General features: G+C 43.5%; 1 protein-coding gene across 1 annotated transcript in view; it reads right to left on the bottom strand.

Moving 5' to 3' along the window:
- The window catches only part of PHEX (phosphate regulating endopeptidase homolog, X-linked), a 201,391-nt gene extending 193,338 nt beyond the window's left edge, over positions 1–8,053 (bottom strand). The window contains exons 1-2 of the mRNA XM_006752997.2: positions 7,775–8,053; positions 3,318–3,386 (exon numbers count right to left, since the gene is read on the bottom strand). Coding sequence (XP_006753060.1) covers positions 3,318–3,386; positions 7,775–7,892 — 187 coding nt within the window. The 5' untranslated portion in view covers positions 7,893–8,053. The remainder of the gene's footprint in view (positions 1–3,317; positions 3,387–7,774) is intronic.
- Positions 8,054–19,420: the final 11,367 nt, after the last annotated feature.

Below are 19,420 nucleotides of genomic sequence, written 5' to 3'. Positions count from 1 at the left end.
GGCCTGGGCAGTGGGCCGATCCTGCGATTGGAGGGTGATGGGGGTCATCACCTGAGGGCTCCCAGTATGTGAGAGGGAGCAGGCTGGGCTGAGGGACACTCCCCCCACCCCACACCCAGTGCACGAATTTCGTGCACCAGGCCCCTAGTATATGTATATATATGATGATGAAGGAAAACTGTGCTATGTAATCTCTCAAGTCATCTATAACAATAAAAGCATTGCCCTAACTGGTTTGGCTCACTGGATAGAGCGTCAGCCTGCAGACTCAAGGGTCCCAGGTTCGATTCCAGTTAAGGGCATGTACCTTGGTTGCGGGCACATCCCCAGTGGGGGGTGTGCAGGAGGCAGCTGATCAATGTTTCTCTCTCATCGATGTTTCTAACTCTCTATCCCTCTCCCTTCCTCTCTGTAAAAAAATCAATACAATATATTTTTAAAAAATAATAATAATAAAAGCATAATATGCTAATTAGAACTTCCTGGCGACCTTTCGGACAAAGCCGGCGCTGCGAGGGCCAAGCCCCTTGTACAAATTTCATGCATTGGGCCTCTAGCTGTATATAAGGTGAATTGTTATGTGGTTTCCAGCTAATGTTTATGTAGTACAGATGGAGGGATCACCCCATATACCAGGCTGAGTTTGTAAGTTTAATCAGGGCTCAAGAAAGAGGGGGAGGGGGTGGTAATAATAATAATAATAATAATAATAAAAAATACTGGGCATTTCCTCTGTGCCAGGGACTATGCTAGCCCTTTCCAGGCAGTATGGCATCATCACAGACTCCAGAGCCAGACTATCTGGATTTGAATGCCAGCAATACAATGAAGTAGCTCTGTAACCTCAGGCAGGTTACTTAACCTCTCTATGTCTTAGTTTCTTCATATGTAAAATGTGGACCATAATAGCAGCCCATAGGATTTTCAAGATAATTAAATGAGTAAATATATGTATGCCAAGTGTTTAGAACAGTGCCAGAGACACTGCCAAATAATACAGTTGCCAGGTAAAATACAAGATGCCTAGTGAAATTTGAATTTCAAATAAATAACTAATTTTATAGTATAAATTCATACCAATTATTATATGGGACATACTTCTGCAAAAAAGTTAGTGGTTGTACGTGTGCAATTCAAATTTAACTGAGCATCCTAAATGTGTCTGTAGCTAAATCCGGCAACCACACATATAAATTTTTAGTACTATAATTCCACGAACACTTATCTGAAACTTGAGGCCAGATGTTTCAGAGCTCATAGATTTTCACATTTTAGAAAAGTTATACAGTGCATATACCACAGATTATATAACAGAACGCCTCCAGCAACATCTGGAATGGCACTCCAGAAACAAGCACATTAAGAATTCTATTGGGAATGTATACATATTCTCATACGGGGAAAACAAAGTCTAAAACAGCCTCACATAAGTTAGGATCCAGTTTTGCCACCACAGGAGTTGAGATCAGGTCCAGTCTTGCCAACTTAGAATTACCATGCTTTCTGGGTTTGGGGATAAGGATCTGGAATTGTGGACCTGGATTACTACTACCACAGTCATTATTTTCTTATATTCTCAATGGCATGATAAGTGAAAACTATTATCCCCACTTTACAGATGGTGAAACTGAGACTCAGGGTGTCTATTGTACTTAACTCATGTGGCTTTTAAGTGGCCACATTATGCTTCAAACCCATGCCAGACTGTTTGCCCTTACCCACTATCATTAACATACCCGTTCCTTCATTCCTTCTTTCCTTGTATTCTTTCTCCATTTCTTATTTTGAAACACCGGTTAAAATAGGAGGAAATAGAAAAGGTGAAGAAAAGAGATTTATGGGAGAGACATCTTAGAAAAGGTTCCGAAGCCGAGCACTTTCTAGCGTGCTGCACTCACATACACACACAGCGCCCATGCATGCACGCACAAGGCACCCAGATATGCACAAAGTGCATGCGCACGCACGCACGCACGCACACGCACGCACGCACACGGCACCCGTGGACGCAGGCACGCACGCAGCACGCACAGATGCGGCATGCGCACACATGCACGTGGTGCACGCACATGCACGTACACAACGCCACCCGTGGACGCATGCACGTACGCATACACACGCGTGGCATGTACACACACAGGCACGCACATGCACGTGGTGCACACACACATGCCACCCATGGGCGCACACACACATGCATACACAGAGACATGCGGCATGTACGCACAAGGCACGCACACACACACAAAGTGCACGGGCACGTGGCTCCCACACATGCACACACGTGGCACACACATGCACACGGCATCCGCACACACAGGATTGCTCTGGTCCTTCCCTTGGCCACCATTCTGCGACGTATTCTGTAGGTGTTCTGCAGACCCCTGTGCATAGTGAGTCTCATGTGCTTAACTTACCCTATGGCTTTCTCTTTCGAAAACACACTAGTGTCCCTGCCCACCTGAAAAATGGGGGTGGGGCTGGAAATCTAGGCCCTAACACTGGTTTATGGAAGTTGAGGCAACTTTAAGTACTCAGCTTCACTTTAAGGAATTCACTGATATACGGCCTGATCACCTCAAGAAAAATTTGACTTGTAATGTGCAATAGAAGGACCCAAAGAGAATCCAGGTAACCGTGGAAGCATGGATTTACAGAGCATCCCTGCATGGACGCAAGCAGGGCGGACCCACTGACCGGAAGATTCAGAAAGACTGCTTAAGATAAATAGGAATCTATATCGAGTTGAGGCCGTAGGAAGGTCAATGGTCTTAGTCTTTGGGCCTTAAAGAGAGGCCATTCAGCTTTCCAAGCCCCTTTCTGATTTCCTCATACAGTAATACCTTGGGGGGGGGTTCTTTTTTTCTTTTTTATTAAATTTATTGGGGTGACACTGGTTAATAAGGTTATATATCATTTTCAAGTGTTTTATTGTGCTTTGCTTTATTGCTCTTCACAGGTGTTGCTTTTTTTTACAAACTGAAGGCAAGACCCTCCACCGGCAAAAAGATTACAACTCATTTTGTTGCAATACTCATTTTATTGTGGTGGTCTGGAGCCGAAATCGTCATATCTCTGTCTGCCTGCAATGACTTGGAATACCGCACAGCTGTTTTTTTCAAGGAAAAAGAAAACAGGAAACCTGCGCTCCACAACTTCACACCCAGATTTGAAAGTAAACTTAAAATTTCATCAAAATTGCATTTCATACTTTGTAAACCTCAAGCAAACAGGATACTAAAAATACCACCTGTTTTCTCTTCCACTCCCCAAGGTACCATAATTATAACTTGACACAGGATGGAAAACTGACTTACCAGCTTCGATGCATTCTGGCTTCAGGCAGTACTCCTGTTTAGCTTGGAGACTTAAGAAACCTTGACTCACTGAAAAAACAAGACCAAAATAAAGAAATGACTGCTTGAAGCAGATCACCCTCAGGTAACCCACCATCAGGCACATATACAAGACATTTGATATCAGTTCATCCTTCTCAGTATTGACACAGAACTAAAAAACCCAGTTGGCTCAATATCACAGAACCAGACTCTGGTCATTAGCTAAGTAACCTTGGTGAGACTCTTGGTTGCTCTGCAATTCAATTCTCTCAAACATACGATGATTGGGCACCATTAGACCAGCGCTTCTCGGAATGGGGTCCCCTGAGCAGTGGCAACAGCATCACCTGGGAATTTGTTAGAAATGCAAATTACCAAGCCCTGCAGTCCTTCTGAATCAGAAACTCTGAGGTGGGGCCCAGCCATCTGCATTTTAACAAGTCCTCCAGGGGATTCTGATGCAGGCTCATGTTTAAGAACTACTGGGCTAAAAAAAAAAAATTACGGGCTAGAAGATCTCTAAAGTCTCTTCTATCTCCTATTATCTATGATTTAAGTCTCATAATTTTACTCTTTTGTTTACAACTACATTCTGGTTTTAGTGATGGGAAAATTGAAACATGTCATTTCAAACAAATCCTGAGTGGAAAGAGAGAGAGTTCTGGGTCTTATCTAAACCATCCATCTAGATATGGCCCAAGGGGGAGGAAGGTAATATATATTGTATGTAACTCAGTCATCTAGCAAGAGAGCCATTATTTGCCTGCTTTGTACCCCACACACCCTCCTCCCTCCAGACCCAGCCTAGCTACCAGACGCAGCTCCATGGACCAAGCTTCCAACTACTTCCACGAACACAAAGCGGAACAAAACCCCCGCAAGATGGAAACAGCTTTCCACCAATAGCTCACTTTCCCCCATCTGGTGCAACATTATCTAAATGGATTTCTGCGGGAGTACAGAAGGGTACCCATTTGTAAACTCCAGGTAGCACCTGGGCATTAGCAGATGTGAGCTTAGATTTCAGAAATATTTTTGGTAGCCGAAGAACTGGTGGGGAATTCATTATCACTGGGCTCTGTGGGCAGAACTAGGGAACCATTTGGAGATGTGGCTGTGGGGAGATGGAAGTTGGGGGTGGAGGGCTCTTTGTGGCATCCTCAACTGAGAAGCAGAATCAGAAAGCGTGGCGGTATCTATATTTCTGCTAGAGATGGAATACCTGTATGTCACTTGCCAGCCTGTCAATCTGGTTTGTTTATTTACTTACCTGTCTGTTTATATTCTGTTTTATTTATTAACCCACATTCTGAGAGGAGCCAGCTTTTTCTTTGTTCATATCTCTGCTGCAATCCTCCAAACCTATTACACTGCAGATTCGATAAACTGCCTATGAAACATCTCAGGCCTGCTTTTAAGAAATGAAGTATTGACCTAGCCGGTTTGTCTCAGTGAATAGAGCATCATCCTGCAGACCAAAGGGTCCCGGTTTCAATTCTGGTCAAGGCCACATGCCCGGGTTGTGGGCTCGATCCCCAGTAGGGGGCATGTGGGAGGCAGCCGACCCATGATTCTCTCTCATCATGGATGTTTCTCTCTCCCTCTCCCTCTCCCTTCCTCTCTGAAATCAATAAAAATATTTTTTAAAAGAATGAAGTATTGTAGCATAAAGATGCATTTTGATTTCTTTAAAAAGAAAAAAAAACAGTGGTTAGGTAAAAATATATCTGTGCACTTTAAAAATTAGTACCAAATATTGCAATGTGCTTGGGTGGTGGAAGCATGGAGGAAATTTCCCCTTCAGTCTACTTCCATATGTTTTCCAAATGTTCTTTAATGAGCATGTGTGTTTTTATAATGGAAAAATAAACTTTATTGTAAATAATATTTTATGGTTCTGGACAATACCTTCTTGATACTAGCCTTGTTTTATTTTAAATATATTTTTATTGATTTCAGAGAGGAAGGGAGAGGGAGAGGGAGAGAGAAACATTAATGATGAGAGAGAATCATTGATCCACTGCCTCCTGCATGCCCCACACTGAGGATCGAGCCCACCACCTGGGCATATGCCCTGACTGGAAATCGAGCTGTGACCTCCTGGTTCATAGGACAATGCTCAACCACTGAGCCATGCCAGCCAGGCATAAGACTGAATTTGAACAGGAAGAAGAATATACCACAAAATCAAACTAGAAGCATCTTGAAGAGGAGAGGACCTTAGCCAGAATATTGTCACAAAGAGCATTGCCTGGCAGGTCCCAGGAGATTTCCAGACAAGGTCTTTGCTGGGTGCAGGTGGAGGTTGGGGGGGGGGGCAGAGCCTGGGGAACTAGGTAGTGAAGAGGGAACAGAAGGAGTCTGACATAGTGCAGAGATATCTGACCAAAATATCATTTACTTTTTAATTTGAGAGTGTAAATATATTTTAAAGCAAATGTCTCTGTCGGTATGCATCCAAATGGATGTGGTGACCTGAAGCAATGCTTCTGAAACTTTAATTTGTAAACATGCAGATCCTGAATCAGTAGGTCTGGGGTGGGTAGAGCCCAGGCTTGCATGTATGCTGATGCTTTTGGTCCACAGACGACCCTTTGAGAAGCAAAGGTGTAGAATAGCCACACCCTTACTCTCTAACATCATTAGAGCTCCTCTTAAAGATTCCTAGTGAAAACCAGGTTATTGGGCACACTGGAAAGTTCTTTTTTTCTATTAGATACAGACCTCCTTGGTCTGTATATAATGGCTTGGTGAGTTTTACTGTGCTCTAAAAACTTAACTGCTGACCCCAGAGAATCATGTTCTCTCAAAAAACAAAGATTTGCTGCCATCAAAAGTATCCCACCCCTAACTGGTTTGGCTCACTGGATAGAGCGTCGGCCTGCAGACTCAAGGGTCCCAGGTTCGATTCCGGTCAAGGACATGTACCTTGGTTGCAGGCACATCCCCGGTAGGGGGTGTGTAGGAGGCAGCTAATCAATGTTTCTCTCCCATCGATGTTTCTAACTCTCTATCCCTCTCCCTTCCTCTCTGTAAAAAAATCAATAAAATATATTTATTTTTAAAAAAGAGTATTCCAACTTATATGCTTCAGCCTCAGAATGTAATCATAACAATGGAATTTCAAAAACATTTCAAGAGGCAGTAATATAATTCAAAACAGTACATATTTTTACATAAACAATCACCATTCGGATTTTTAAGTTGGGAGTGTTTTCAAAACACAAATAGTCTAGCTTTGTGGTCACTTCCTACACAGTATGTAGTCCCTTGGCATGCCCCTATCAGTTTTCCTCCAGTTTTGAATTTCAGGATAGGACACTTGCCTAAAACCCAAAAGCCAAGAGATCGCATAACAGTTTTCGAGAGCCACAATTTGGCTGCAGGAGTAGGAGATTTAACTGTACCAGAAAGCAATAAAGCCACCTAATTCCCTAAATTTTCAGCCACAGACAACATGGAAAGATGGTTTGCTCATTTTAGCAGAGTTTTCAACCACACAACCCTAACTCTTTTCAAGTTTAATTACTGGTTTGCCCCTGCCAAGATAAACATGGCCTCCTGCATCCTGTATGTGCCAAAGAATGTTTCCAGGCATGCTACATTTCAAACTGCACCTAGAATCTGCTAAGTATAGGGCTTGGTTCTATACAACTTTCAAGCTCATGAGATAGTATGGGCTGTAAGAGAAAATTACAAAGGCTAATAGGCAAGGGTTCAGAATGCCTACAGTCTTTCCAACGTATTTCATTTTTTTGTATAGGAATATGTTTTTATCGTCATATATTCTCCCTGGAAACCTTATTCTCACCAAGAGTTAACATAATTCAATACTAACACCTTTCAAATCTTGGAAGAAAACCTCTTTTCCTTCATATTATTTTTTAAATCTAATAGAAAGGCGGAGTTAAAATTTTATCCCACCAGAGTCACTGGGTTGGAAAAGAATATCATTTAAAGGTGCATTTATAAAAACTAATTTGTATTTTGTGTGTTAAATTTTGTGATTCACTCAGGCAAACATTGACAGAAATCAAATGGAAAGAAATTCCAGCATGGTTTTGATCACGGTGTAATTCTTTCCTCACAAAATAAATGAAAGTATCTGCCTATGAATTCATAAACACTCATTTTGCTAAATGTAATGCATAAAAACAATATTTGCCCAGTGCAACCGAATCCTCCAGCCACTCGGAAGCCACTTTATACCCACTTCACATCCTGGACTACGCACTGAGTACTTGTGTGTATTTATTTATTTAGCCTCCTAAAGAAAAGGCTCCCACTATTTGCATACTTAATAGAAACTAAGGATGCACCATCGACCAACACAAGCAAACAGCCCTCCACCTGCATCCTGATGAGTCTGACAGAATCAAGCACAAAGATATTTCACTGCATTCGCCCAGCTCCCTGGCTTCCAGTGCCCCACTTACCTAGAAAGAGGATGGTGCCCAGCACCAGGGTGCTACCTATGAACACCACCAGGGCGATCCGAGTGCCTTTGCTGGCCGATTTCCCAGTCTCCCTGCTGCTCCCAGTTTCTGCTTCCATTGGGAGGGATGTGAAGGCCAGACAAGAAGAGAGCTGCTGTTTGTGGTCTGTTGGCCGGTCTCAAGAATGTGGTAGGTGTTGACATCCAAAGTTCTCTTGCTCTTCTGCTAATGGGCAGCTGAAAAAGGTCCTATCAGGAAAGAGCCCCTCACCAGCCCTTCTCAAATAGTTCTCCACACAAATGAAGTAAAAGAAACCCAAAATATTGGTTGCCTCGGCTCTCCCCCTGACCAGACAAAATAAACAGCGGTTGCTTTATCTTGGTGTGCTCCCCCCAGCAAAGTCCCTCTCAACCGATGGTTTGGCAGGCTCCTCTCTCAGGCGTTCCGGGTGTAGATGTTTTACTATGTTGCTGAACAGATGTTTTAGCTATTTAAATGTATAGTCACTTGGGGAGGAAAAAAAACAATTGTCTTTATCACAACTGGATTCTCGTCAGACTCCCCCTGACCATGACAAGTTAGGTGGCAAGGATTCTCCGGACCCACTTCAAGATTGCAACATCACGTAATTCTTTTCGCAATAGTCATTCTGCTCGCCTGAAGTGTCTTTATCAAAGATATGCTGTCAGTGAGCAAGTCCGTTTTTAAAGCCTTCTAAGAGTTCCTGGGATATCCTGGAGCATTTTATTTTAGGAACTCTGTGTATGACCACATGTGCCAAAAATCAGAGTCATAGTCCAGTGCAATGCAAAGTAGCAATTAAGACAACCTACAGAGGCTGATGGTTTGGACCGGAACATTTTTTTTTTAAAGAGGAAGGAAAAGCATATCCGCTGTGTAGTGCTAAGAATTGTACAAATGACAGGTAAGTTTTCAAACTAAGTGTATTATGGTAAAAAAACATTTTTTTCCTGCATGGTTTGATGAAAAGTGTCCCCCATGTATTTTTACTCTAGTCCCACGGAGGCAGTCACTGGTTACTATGTTGTGTGTGTGTTTTAAAATACATTTTCATTGATTTCAGAGAGGGAGAGGCAGAGAGAGATAGAAACATCAATAATGAGAGAATCATCGATCGGCTGCCTCCTGCACACCCCCAACTGGGGATCAAGCCCGCAACCCATGCATGTGCCCTTGACTGGAATCGAACCCGGGACCCTTCAGTCCCCAGGCCGATGTTCCATCCACTGAGCCAAACCAGCTAGGGCGGTTACTATGTTTTTATGTTTCCATAAGCACCCATTTCAGCAGATTCCCCAGAATGAATTCAAAGGCAATTGGTTTCACTGGAAAGATTAATTAATGACTGGATCTTTGGTTTCTTTGATGATGCTAACGTTATGAAAATCTGCTTTCTTCATGGGAAAGGGCAACCAATATTTCAGTGCTATTGAAATGATATGCATTTTATGATCTGATTATGGGGGTGGGCAAAAGTAGGTCTATAGTGTGAGTATACAAAACAGAATTTATTCTTGTATTACTTACTTATTAGTGCACTAATTTTTATTAATAATAACCTACTTTTGCTCACCCCTGTATATAGATATCGGGTTTTTTTTCATTTTTAAATACATATTTATTGTTGCTAGTATTACAGTTATCTCCCATTTCCTCATCTCCCCACCTCCTCCCAACCTATACCCGCCTCCAGGTCTTTACTACGCTATTGCCCATGTCCATATAATAAAAGGCTAATATGCAAATCAACAAAATGGCAGAACGACCAGTCACTATGATGCACACTGACCACCAGGGGGCAGACACTCAATACAGGAGCTGCCCTCTGGTGGTCAGTGCGCTCCCACAGGGAAAGGGCCGTTCAGCCAGAATCTGGACTCATGGCTGGCGAGCACAGCAGCAGTGGCGGGAATCTCTCCTGCCTCTATAGCAGCGCTAAGGATGTCCAACTGCCGACTTGGAGCAGGCCTATGCCATCAGTAGGACATCCTCCAAGGGCTCCTGGACTGTGAGAGGGTGCAGGCCGGGCTGAGAAACAATGCCCCACCCCTACCCAAGTGCACAAATTTTGTGCAGCAGGCCTCTAGTAAGTATATAAATTCTTTGGCTTACCTGGGACCCTTCAGTCCCCAGCCCGACGCTCTATCCAGTGAGCCAAACCAGCTAGGGCTAGTTTATCTTTTCTTGTCCCCCCCTAGATATCATTAATTCACAACACAATTATTACTTACCTGTTCTTGTTTTATTGGAGGTCATGGGACAGTGGGCGTAGGGGGTGGAGGATTCAGCTACATTTAGAAACCAGTGGAGCATTTTTCTTTCTCATACAAAACTTGTGTCTGTGGGCCTGGGGGTCACACCAGAGCGCAGCAAACACCAATGAGCCCAGTATAACATGGCTCATGGTCTTACCTGGCTGATCCTGGTGAGGCTTTAGATCCTTTCATGGGATTCTCCTACAGCTTTAGAGTTATTTCATGACATATCCTACCTTAATTTTGGCTCAGTTCATGTTGTCTCAAAGTCAGAAGAGCATAATCCTTCTCCAAATTATGACATCAGAGTAACCTGTAGTTAATATTTGCTCATTGGCTATTGATGTTATTGTGTTTGTGTTGTTATTCTATAACACTAGCAAACCTTTGGCTCCTAGGTTGGGATTCTCCCAATGGTTTTTGGACGTGACTCCATAGTACTTCTTAGACTTTGAGCTCCATGAGGTCAAGAATTGTGTCCATCAAGTTCACTACTGCAGCTCCAGCCTCTACAGTTCCTTGCCCATAATGGAAAAAGGAGAAATAAGAGCAATGAAAATCACCCAAGTTAGACCTAGCTACTTACTCTTAAAAAGCAGCTTCAGGAACCTCAGATACTAGTAGCGGGGGGTGTGTGGGGCTCAGCCTCCTAACTCCTTCTAAATGCTCAAATGATAATGATACTTTACAAGGGCATAGCACTTTCATATCCCATTTTAACCTCAGGCAAACCCATATACTTGATAACAAAGGTATATTTATGTCTAGTTAGGAACACTGAGACCCAAGGACCGGCCTCAGATGGCGTAGGAGAACCAGAAAATGGAAACACGGTGAGGAGGATCACTGCCATATACATTCTCCAAATCTCCTCACATATTTTGGGTCCAGACTGACATGCAATGGTGGCCATGCAATGCTAGCTGGAGTAGCCTTTACCCTCCTTAGACTGGCAGTTTCCCCACAGGTGAGGTTAACTGGGCCTTACCCTGAAGTACACCTATCTATTACTTAGCAGCATGAATTCATTCCCAAACATTCAACTGCTGAATGAAAAACGAAAAACGAAAAACAAAAAATACTTTAAATAATTGTAATGGAAAACTTATGATGTATTCCATCCTAAACTAAGATATGCAAATGCAGACAGAAAAATGTATTAATTGAACAATGAAAACACCTCTATAAAAGTAATTAACAGTCCAGCCTGCATGGCTCAGTGGTTGAGCATTGACCTACGAACCAGGAGGTCACAATTTGATTACCAGTCAGGGCATATGCTAGGGTTGTGGGCTCAAACCCCAATGGGGGAAGGGGGTACAAGAGGCAGCCAATCAATGATTCTTGCTCATCATTGATGTTCCTATCTCTCCCCCTTCCTCTCTGAAATTAAAAAATATATATTTAAAAGTAATTAACAGCTTCCAGGATTTTGAAAACATTTGCTTGTATAATGTAATATAATTAAGTTTTGTGGGGTTTTTTTTACTCAACAAAGGAATAAAGGAAGACTTCCGAATGAGTGGGAATTGGTAAACGGTACAGGTGTATCATCTATATATATAAAAGCCAAGCAACTGGAATGACCCGGAACAACTGGTCGCTATAACATGCACTGCAGCTGGCCAACTGGTCTGATTGGGGGTGGGGCTGGCTGGCCAACCTCCCACAGCCCCTCCCCCAGCTGGCCCAGCCCTGATTGGCCCCAATCAGGGCAGGCCAGCTGGACCCCACCTGTGCACAAATTCATGCACTGGGCCTCTAGTTCATTATAAAGCACATTCTTCATTCTGTGCCATTTTCCACATTAATTTTCAACCTTTTGGGAGATGATGATTATCTTGCACTTAAAGTGCATTTAAAAATAGTTGTAGCACAGAAAAAATCCCTAAGGCAGGGGTCCTCAAAATACAGCCCGCAGGCCACATGCAAATACAAATATTGTATTTGTTCCCGTTTTGTTTTTTTACTTCAAAATAAGATATGTGCAGTGTGCATAGGAATTTGTTCATAGGTTTTTTTTAAACTATAGTCTGGCCCTCCAATGGTCTGAGAGACAGTGAACTGGCCCCCTGTTTAAAAAGTTTGAGGACCCCTGCCTTAGGGCAAAATACAAAGTCCAAAACACAGAGAATTAATGAGTGCTCACAAAGACAAAAGCATGGGTCTGCATATTAGGGTACATAAACCAAACCTGGCCCACTGTTTTTGTAAATAAAGATATAGTGAAACCAAGTCACACCCATTTTTCACATATTTATTATTGCTGTGATCCTATAAGGTCAGTTGAATCATTTTCCAACACATACATTGTGGCCTGCGAAGCTTAGCATAGTTACTCTCTGGCCCTTTACAGAAAAGTTTACTGACCCATGGACTAAAAAGTAGTAGAAGATGCTGCCTCTCACCCCACCTCCATGGCACCTATCAACAGAACAAAATATTCATTGACATGCTTTTCGAAATCATTCCATTCAATGTTTTGTTGTGTCAGAGAAAATGGTCAATATGTCTTTGACTGTAACTATAATAATGAAACTGTCATAGGCAGTTAAATAGACAGGAGCAGAGCAAGGACGATGGGCCAGGTACAGAAGGTCAACAGGGTAGAAAGCCCCAGGTGCCTAGCAATGGAAAATCAATTGTAGGGGACCTTGTCCCCAGAGGGACTTTTCCTTTCTTAGCATATTGCTGGTCATGAGGTTTGGACCCCCAGACCTTCTCTCCCTAGAGCCGTGGTCGGCAAACTGCGGCTCGTGAGCCATATGCGGCTCTTTAGCCCCTTGAGTGTGGCTCTTCCTAAGCCTTAGGAGTACCCTAATTAAGTTAATAACAATGTACCTTCCTATATAGTTTAAGCTTTAAAAATTTGGCTCTCAAAAGAAATTTCAATCGTACTGTTGATATTTGGCTCCGTTGACTAATGAGTTTGCCGACTGCTGCTAGAGATAACATCTAGGCCTCAAGTTGTATTTCAGGTTCAGGTCTCGATAAGCAACAAAGCCAACCACGGCTGACATCAGGACCAGCTGCATTCAATACTGACCCCCAGCCCTGGTGCCGGCCAATCAATCAGTGGGGACCATAATCCTGAAGGGATACACCTGGAAAACTGCTGCATATTCTATTAAGATCTTCCCCTCGGACTTTCCCTAAAATCTCCACCCTTAATATTCTTAGGACAAGGACCCAGCACTCTGCTCTCCCAGGAGCTGGCCAGTGCCTTTACCTTTCCTTCCCATACCTCTTCCCTGCCCCAGGCCCATTACCGCTACCTTCCTCACTCCCAAGCTCCAAGGGTCCTTCCTTTCCCTCTATAACTTGTTTCTTAAGCCCATTTCTTCTAGGAATTACTTTTTCTACCTCTGTAATTTACCCAATAAATGTTCTCTTACAGTTTGGGTTTTGTTTTGAATTCTTTCCTAGCCAGAACCCAAGTACCCAGGTTGCTCAACCCATGTTTGGTCTGACCCCACCGGCCTAACACCTGGTGCTGTTCTTGCTGCCTGCAACAAAACTAGTACTGCATGTTACTTGTGTGTTTGAGGGTGAAATAGAAGTCATTATCCTGGGATAAAAGGGGGAGAGGATTGTCAAAAAATTGTATAATTTCTCCAAGAACTGTGAAAATGAGTTAACAAGTCACTGTGCATGTAAGTCTGTTAATAATTTGGCTTGCACCCACCCAACTATTTCAATTAAGAACCTCCAGGATTATCTTGAGCCTTAACTGGAATCAATTAATGAATCAACACAAGCTTCTTAATATTTTTTGTTTCCTGGCCCTGTGCAAGGCCCTGTAAGGGAAGATGAAGAAGTCATGCCAGAGATTCTGGACTGGTAAACTGGGCTCAGCCTTCAGAATATGCAAAACCCTTAGCAACTTAGTTACAGAAGAGAAAAATCCAGTATGTATCCAGAGAAACAGAAATCCCTGGGCAGTTGATTTGTTGGGAAGACTTCCAGAAGGAGGACCTGCAAGAATGGACACCTTGGCCCTAGCAGGATTGCTCAGTGGATAAAGCCTCCACCTGCAGACTGAAGGGTCCTGGGTTCGATTCTGATCAGGAGCACATGCCCGGGTTGCAGGCTCAATCCCCAGTAGGGGGCTTGCAGGAGGCAGCCAATCTACGATTCTCTTTCATCATTGATGTTTCTGTCTCTCCCTCTCCCTTCCTCTCTGAAATCAATCAATAAAAAGAGTAAAAAGAATGGGCAGCTTGCATATAGGTCAAGCCCCACCCGGAGCTCGGAGTTTCCTGGCCATTTACTTCTCTTCCTGTAAGATTCACAGTAAGATGATTTATTCAGAGATAACTGAATCCTGCAACCTCAGTGCAACTTCAGTGGCTGAGATGACAACCAAAGCTGAGCCTTTATGCTAGACAAGAATGCATCTGGTCATTACTTGAATGTGCGGGGTCTTCTGTTTCAGGCAGTAAAATCCCATGTGGGCCACAATTTCAGTGAGAAGGAAGGAAATGATTCAAATACTGAAAAATGTATTCATCCACCTCCTGGAAGGAGGGAGGGAGGACAGAGAAGAGAGGGAGAGGAGAGCTAAATGCTGGAAACTCAGAGCTGGGGGCTATGGCGGGATTCTGTTATTTGTTGGCAGGTCTCTCAGACTAGGGAGGCTTGAAGTCCCAGGCCTTTCACTAATGAGACTCATTACTCACATTATATCTGATCTTTTTAAACATCTTTCTTAGCTAAGTGTTCTATCTCCCTTTCCAGATGAGGAAACTAAAGTTGGGAGCTATTAAGTGATTTACCCAAGGTCACATAGCAGATATTTGTCTTATGGCCTGAGGGGTTTCCAATTCCAGCCTCTTTTCTCTCTGCCATATTGCTTGACAAATTTGCTTATCTACCTTGGGTAATTAGTGAAGGTAGGTGTAGCATGTCAAACTTACACTGGAGCCAAGGAAAAGCAATAAACTATGCTTCCTCTAATTTTCTTGTTGAAAAAGACTATCAGGTTTCATTTCCTTAACAGCAACAGCAGCCATCATCCTATTTAATAAAGGGCTAATATGCAAATCGACCGAATGACAGAATGACCGGTTGGTCATTGACCACCAGGGGGCAGATGCTCAATGCAGGAGCTGCCCCCCTGGTGATCAGTGCACTCCCACAGGGGGAGCGCAGCTCAGCCAGAAGACGAGCTCATGGCTGGCAAGCGCAGCAGCGGTGGCGGGAGCTTCTCCCACCTTCACAGCAGTCAGACAACCCCGAGAGCTCCTGGACTTCAAGAGTGCACAGGTCAGGCAAAGGGACCCGCCCCCACCCCCAAGTGCATGAATTTCATGCACTAGGCCTCTAGTTTAATATAAGGGGAAAGGTTTTCAGGTGGGGAACAAAAATAGCAATACACAAAATATCTCCTGATTTGAACATTAGGAAGAACATATCAATTTGAAAGGCTAGTGTTCCATGTGTTGTACTTGTTTTTTCTGAGCCCTAAAGGGGGACTTTATTCCTTGATATTCTCATCTCCTTGGCCACACATTTCTTACTACTATTTCTTAAAGAAAATTTTTTTTAATATATTTTATTGAATTTCCACAGAGAGGAAGGGAGAGAGACAGACAGTCAGAAACATCGATGAGAGAGAAACATCAATCCACATCGATCAGCTGCCTCTTGCACACTCCCCACTGGGGATGTGCCCGCAACCAAGGTACATTCCCTTGACTGGACTCGAATCTGGGACCCTTCAGTCCGCAAGCCGACGCTCTGTCCACCGAGCCAAACCAGCCTCGGCTACTACTATTTCTTACATACTATTTCTTCAGCATGTACTCACTTTATGTGTATTATCAGTCCTTATAGCAAGTAGTCCTATGATACAGGAATCGTTGCCCATGTTCTACAGATAAGGACACTGAAGCTGGCAGAGGATAAGAAATATCCCCAAGCTCTAGCTGGTTTGGCTCAGTGGAAAGAGCGTCAGCCTGCGGACTGAAGGGTCCTGAGTTCGATTCCAGTCAGGGGCATGTGCCCGGGTTGTGGGCTCAATCCCCATTGTGGGGTGTGCAAGAGGCAGCCAATCAATGATTCTCTCTCATCATTGATGTTTCTATCTCTCTCTCTCCCTTCTCCCTGCAAGGCTCCGCGTGCCTGCCTCTGGAGACCCTAGTCCCCTTAGCCCTCCCAGCCACCCAGAGTCAGCCTGAGGCACAGGCAAGCCTCAGATGGTGGCTGCCCAGCTGCCAGGGCTGCCCAAGGCTCAGGTAACCAGGGCTGGCCAAGGCTTGCCCTGCCGGCAGTGGTAGCAGCAGAGGTGTGATGGGGTGTTGCCTTCCCCTGGTCACCGGGTTGTCTCCCGTCCCTGAGGGCTCCCAGACTGTGAGAGGGGGCAGGCCAGGAGGAGGGACTCCCCGCCCTCCAAGTGCATGAATTTCATGCACTAGGCCTCTAGTTTAATATAAGGGGAAAGGTTTTCAGGTGGGGAACAAAAATAGCAATACACAAAATATCTCCTGATTTGAACATTAGGAAGAACATATCAATTTGAAAGGCTAGTGTTCCATGTGTTGTACTTGTTTATTTCTGAGCCTAAAGGGGGACTTTATTCCTTGATATTCTCATCTCCTTGGCCACACATTTCTTACTACTATTTCTTAAAGAAAACCCAAAAGGGTGTGTGCAGGAGGCAGGCAATCAATGATTCTGATCATTGATGTTTCTATCTCTCTCTCCCTTTCCCTTCCTCTCTGAAATCAATAAGAATCTATTTTTTTAAAGAAAGAAATATCCCCAGGGTTACATGGTGGGCAAATTATAGAGCTCAGTTGGAACTCAAATCTATCTGACTCCTGTTTTGAAATGTACTCAGGTACATTTAATCAGGTATGATAAGAGGACAGACACACAGACGGCCTTTGAAAGAAGAGTTTATTACTCTCAGTTTGAAGAGGAGTCAATCAGGGAGTCAATCAGATGGCAAGAGTAAGGGGAAATTATGGGCAAAAGCCTACATTGAGCTTTCCAAGGGTAGTAAGAACAGTTAGATATGAACATATACCTGTCTGTTTCCACCTGTCTTTGAGCCACTTGAGGGTTGGAATCATGACTGAGACATCTTTATACCCATGGGATGTGACAGAGAAGGCACTTAACATTGTAAGATAGATGTGGCTGGAATTCAGTGAGATGACAGAAGTGGGCCTGAAAAGGCTAGGTTCAGAATATTATTTGGCTTAAGAGAAAGGAATAGAGATAGAGGACTGATAAAGGTCCCTTTCTCTGACGGTACTAGACATAATCAAGGACAAGAGGGAAATTTCTTTCAAGATAGTGGCTGAGGAGTCTTGTTTGCACCTCCCTGGCCATAATAACTCACCAGTGGATTCCTTAATGTCAAGTGGTCTCTGGGTACACTGAGCCTGGTTTTATCAAATGAAGATACATCCCTTATTCTCTAGAACTTTCTGCCAAGACAATACTCGGTGAAAAATAAAAATAAAAGGATGGATGAAGATTAAGTAGGGCGCCGAAACCGGTTTGGCTCAGTGGATAGAGCGTCGGCCTGTGGACTGAAGGGTCCCGGGTTCAATTCCGGTCAAGGGCATGTACCTGGGTTGCGGGCACATCCCCAGTAGGAGATGCGCAGGAGGCAGCTGATCGATGTCTCTCATCGATGTTTCTAACTCTCTATCTCTCTCCCTTCCTCTCTGTAAAAAATCAATAAAATATATTTAAAAAAAAAAGATTAAGTAGGGCATCTTCTACAAATGGAGGAAGGAAACTAAGATTTTTTTTGCTTCTTCCTTCTTCTCAGCCATCCCCAAATAAGAGAGAAAAAGAAGAACTGGCTGAAAGCGAGGGTCCACCAGACACTGTCACCCATCTCTGTATCCGTAAGCCACCTTATCAACTGGGCAGATTGCTCAGGGTGCTCCAGTGGCCTCAGCTCTGAATACCAAGCAAGCAGCCAGGTGGCCAACTTCCTTCATACATTGAAATCTATTTAAGGGTTTCTTGTTTACTGTAAGATTTTCAAATCTCAGCTGATTACTTTCAGTTTCCTAATGCATTTGAAAGATTTTTACTCCAAAAGAGCTTGTTTGTCACACTATATTTGCCATTATTCCTCCAAACATAGCTTAATGAGTACTCGCTGTCCATATTTTTAAAAATATAATATAGTTCCTTAAGCCCACTCCTACCAGAGTACACATGGAGGTCCATATACATAGCATTTATTTGCTTTAAATATATTGTTATTGCTTTCAGAGAGGAAGGGAGAGGGAAAGGAAGGGGAAAGAGAGATAGAAAAATTAATGATGAGAGAGAGTCATTGATCACTGCCTCCTGCACACCCCACACTGGGGATCGAGCCCACAACCCAAGCATGTGCCTTAACTGGGAATCGAACTCTAATCTCTTGCTTCATAGGTCAACACTCAACCGCTGAACCACACTGGCCAGGCTCCACACAGTATTTCAAGCTGCACATCAGGCTACAAATGTTAAATAAAATACAGTCTCTCCTTCTAACTTGGAAATATATCTCATATCCACCTGGAAGGCCAGGCCCCAATTCCAAATTCTCAGACTCTGTGAAGTTCCATGCAAAAATACGGAAGCAAAGGACGCAGCCCACTCCCCTTTCTCTGCTCACACCCCCACCCCCAGCACCACCTTCACCATTTCCCAGCCCCTGGAGCTTGAACAAAGTCTTCCATCAGGATGATGGGATAACTGAGAAAGATACGCCCATGGGCCCTGGAAGTGGGCTCTGAGAAATTTGGACACAAAATTTTAAGTCTTGGGAATACACAAACTATTCTAGAAGGGGAAGTAGGCACATCCCCGTGGCACTGCAGACCCGTCACCCCATGGTGAGGAGCAGAGCCAGAGGAGAGCCGGGGTGAAACCCCCTGAAACCAGGTCCCGGGGCAAGGCCCCTTTTGCCCAGGGCTATGGGCAAAACTGGAGTCCACATCACACAGATTACAATTTAAATCCTTTTGCATCAAACCTACCCAAATAGATTTAAACTACAAGAATTTTTTTTTTAAGCAGAGAAATACAGATCTCAGAGGTTGGGGATGAGCTACCTACTGCAACTTAGGACTGTCACAGCTAAAGCAAAAGGAAAAGACCTCAGTCAGGTGTTCTTAAAGCAATTTATACAAGTTCATTTGTTTAAGGAAACAATATTTTTCAACATGTCGAATTCCAGGAATATTTTATTGTGTTAATATTACATAAAATTCATCAGGTGGTATATGAATTCCAAAAATATAATACATTATATAAACAGAACAGTAGGTAATAAATACTACATTACACAATAGGCTGACTCACCGATATTCTACTTGGAGTTTACAGCTCCTCTCAAAGGCTAAACATTATTTAA

The sequence above is a fragment of the Myotis davidii genome, unplaced genomic scaffold (assembly GCF_000327345.1).
Source record: "Myotis davidii unplaced genomic scaffold, ASM32734v1 scaffold930, whole genome shotgun sequence".
Taxonomy (NCBI): Eukaryota; Metazoa; Chordata; class Mammalia; order Chiroptera; family Vespertilionidae; genus Myotis; species Myotis davidii.
This window is presented reverse-complemented; position numbering and strand designations above follow the sequence as displayed.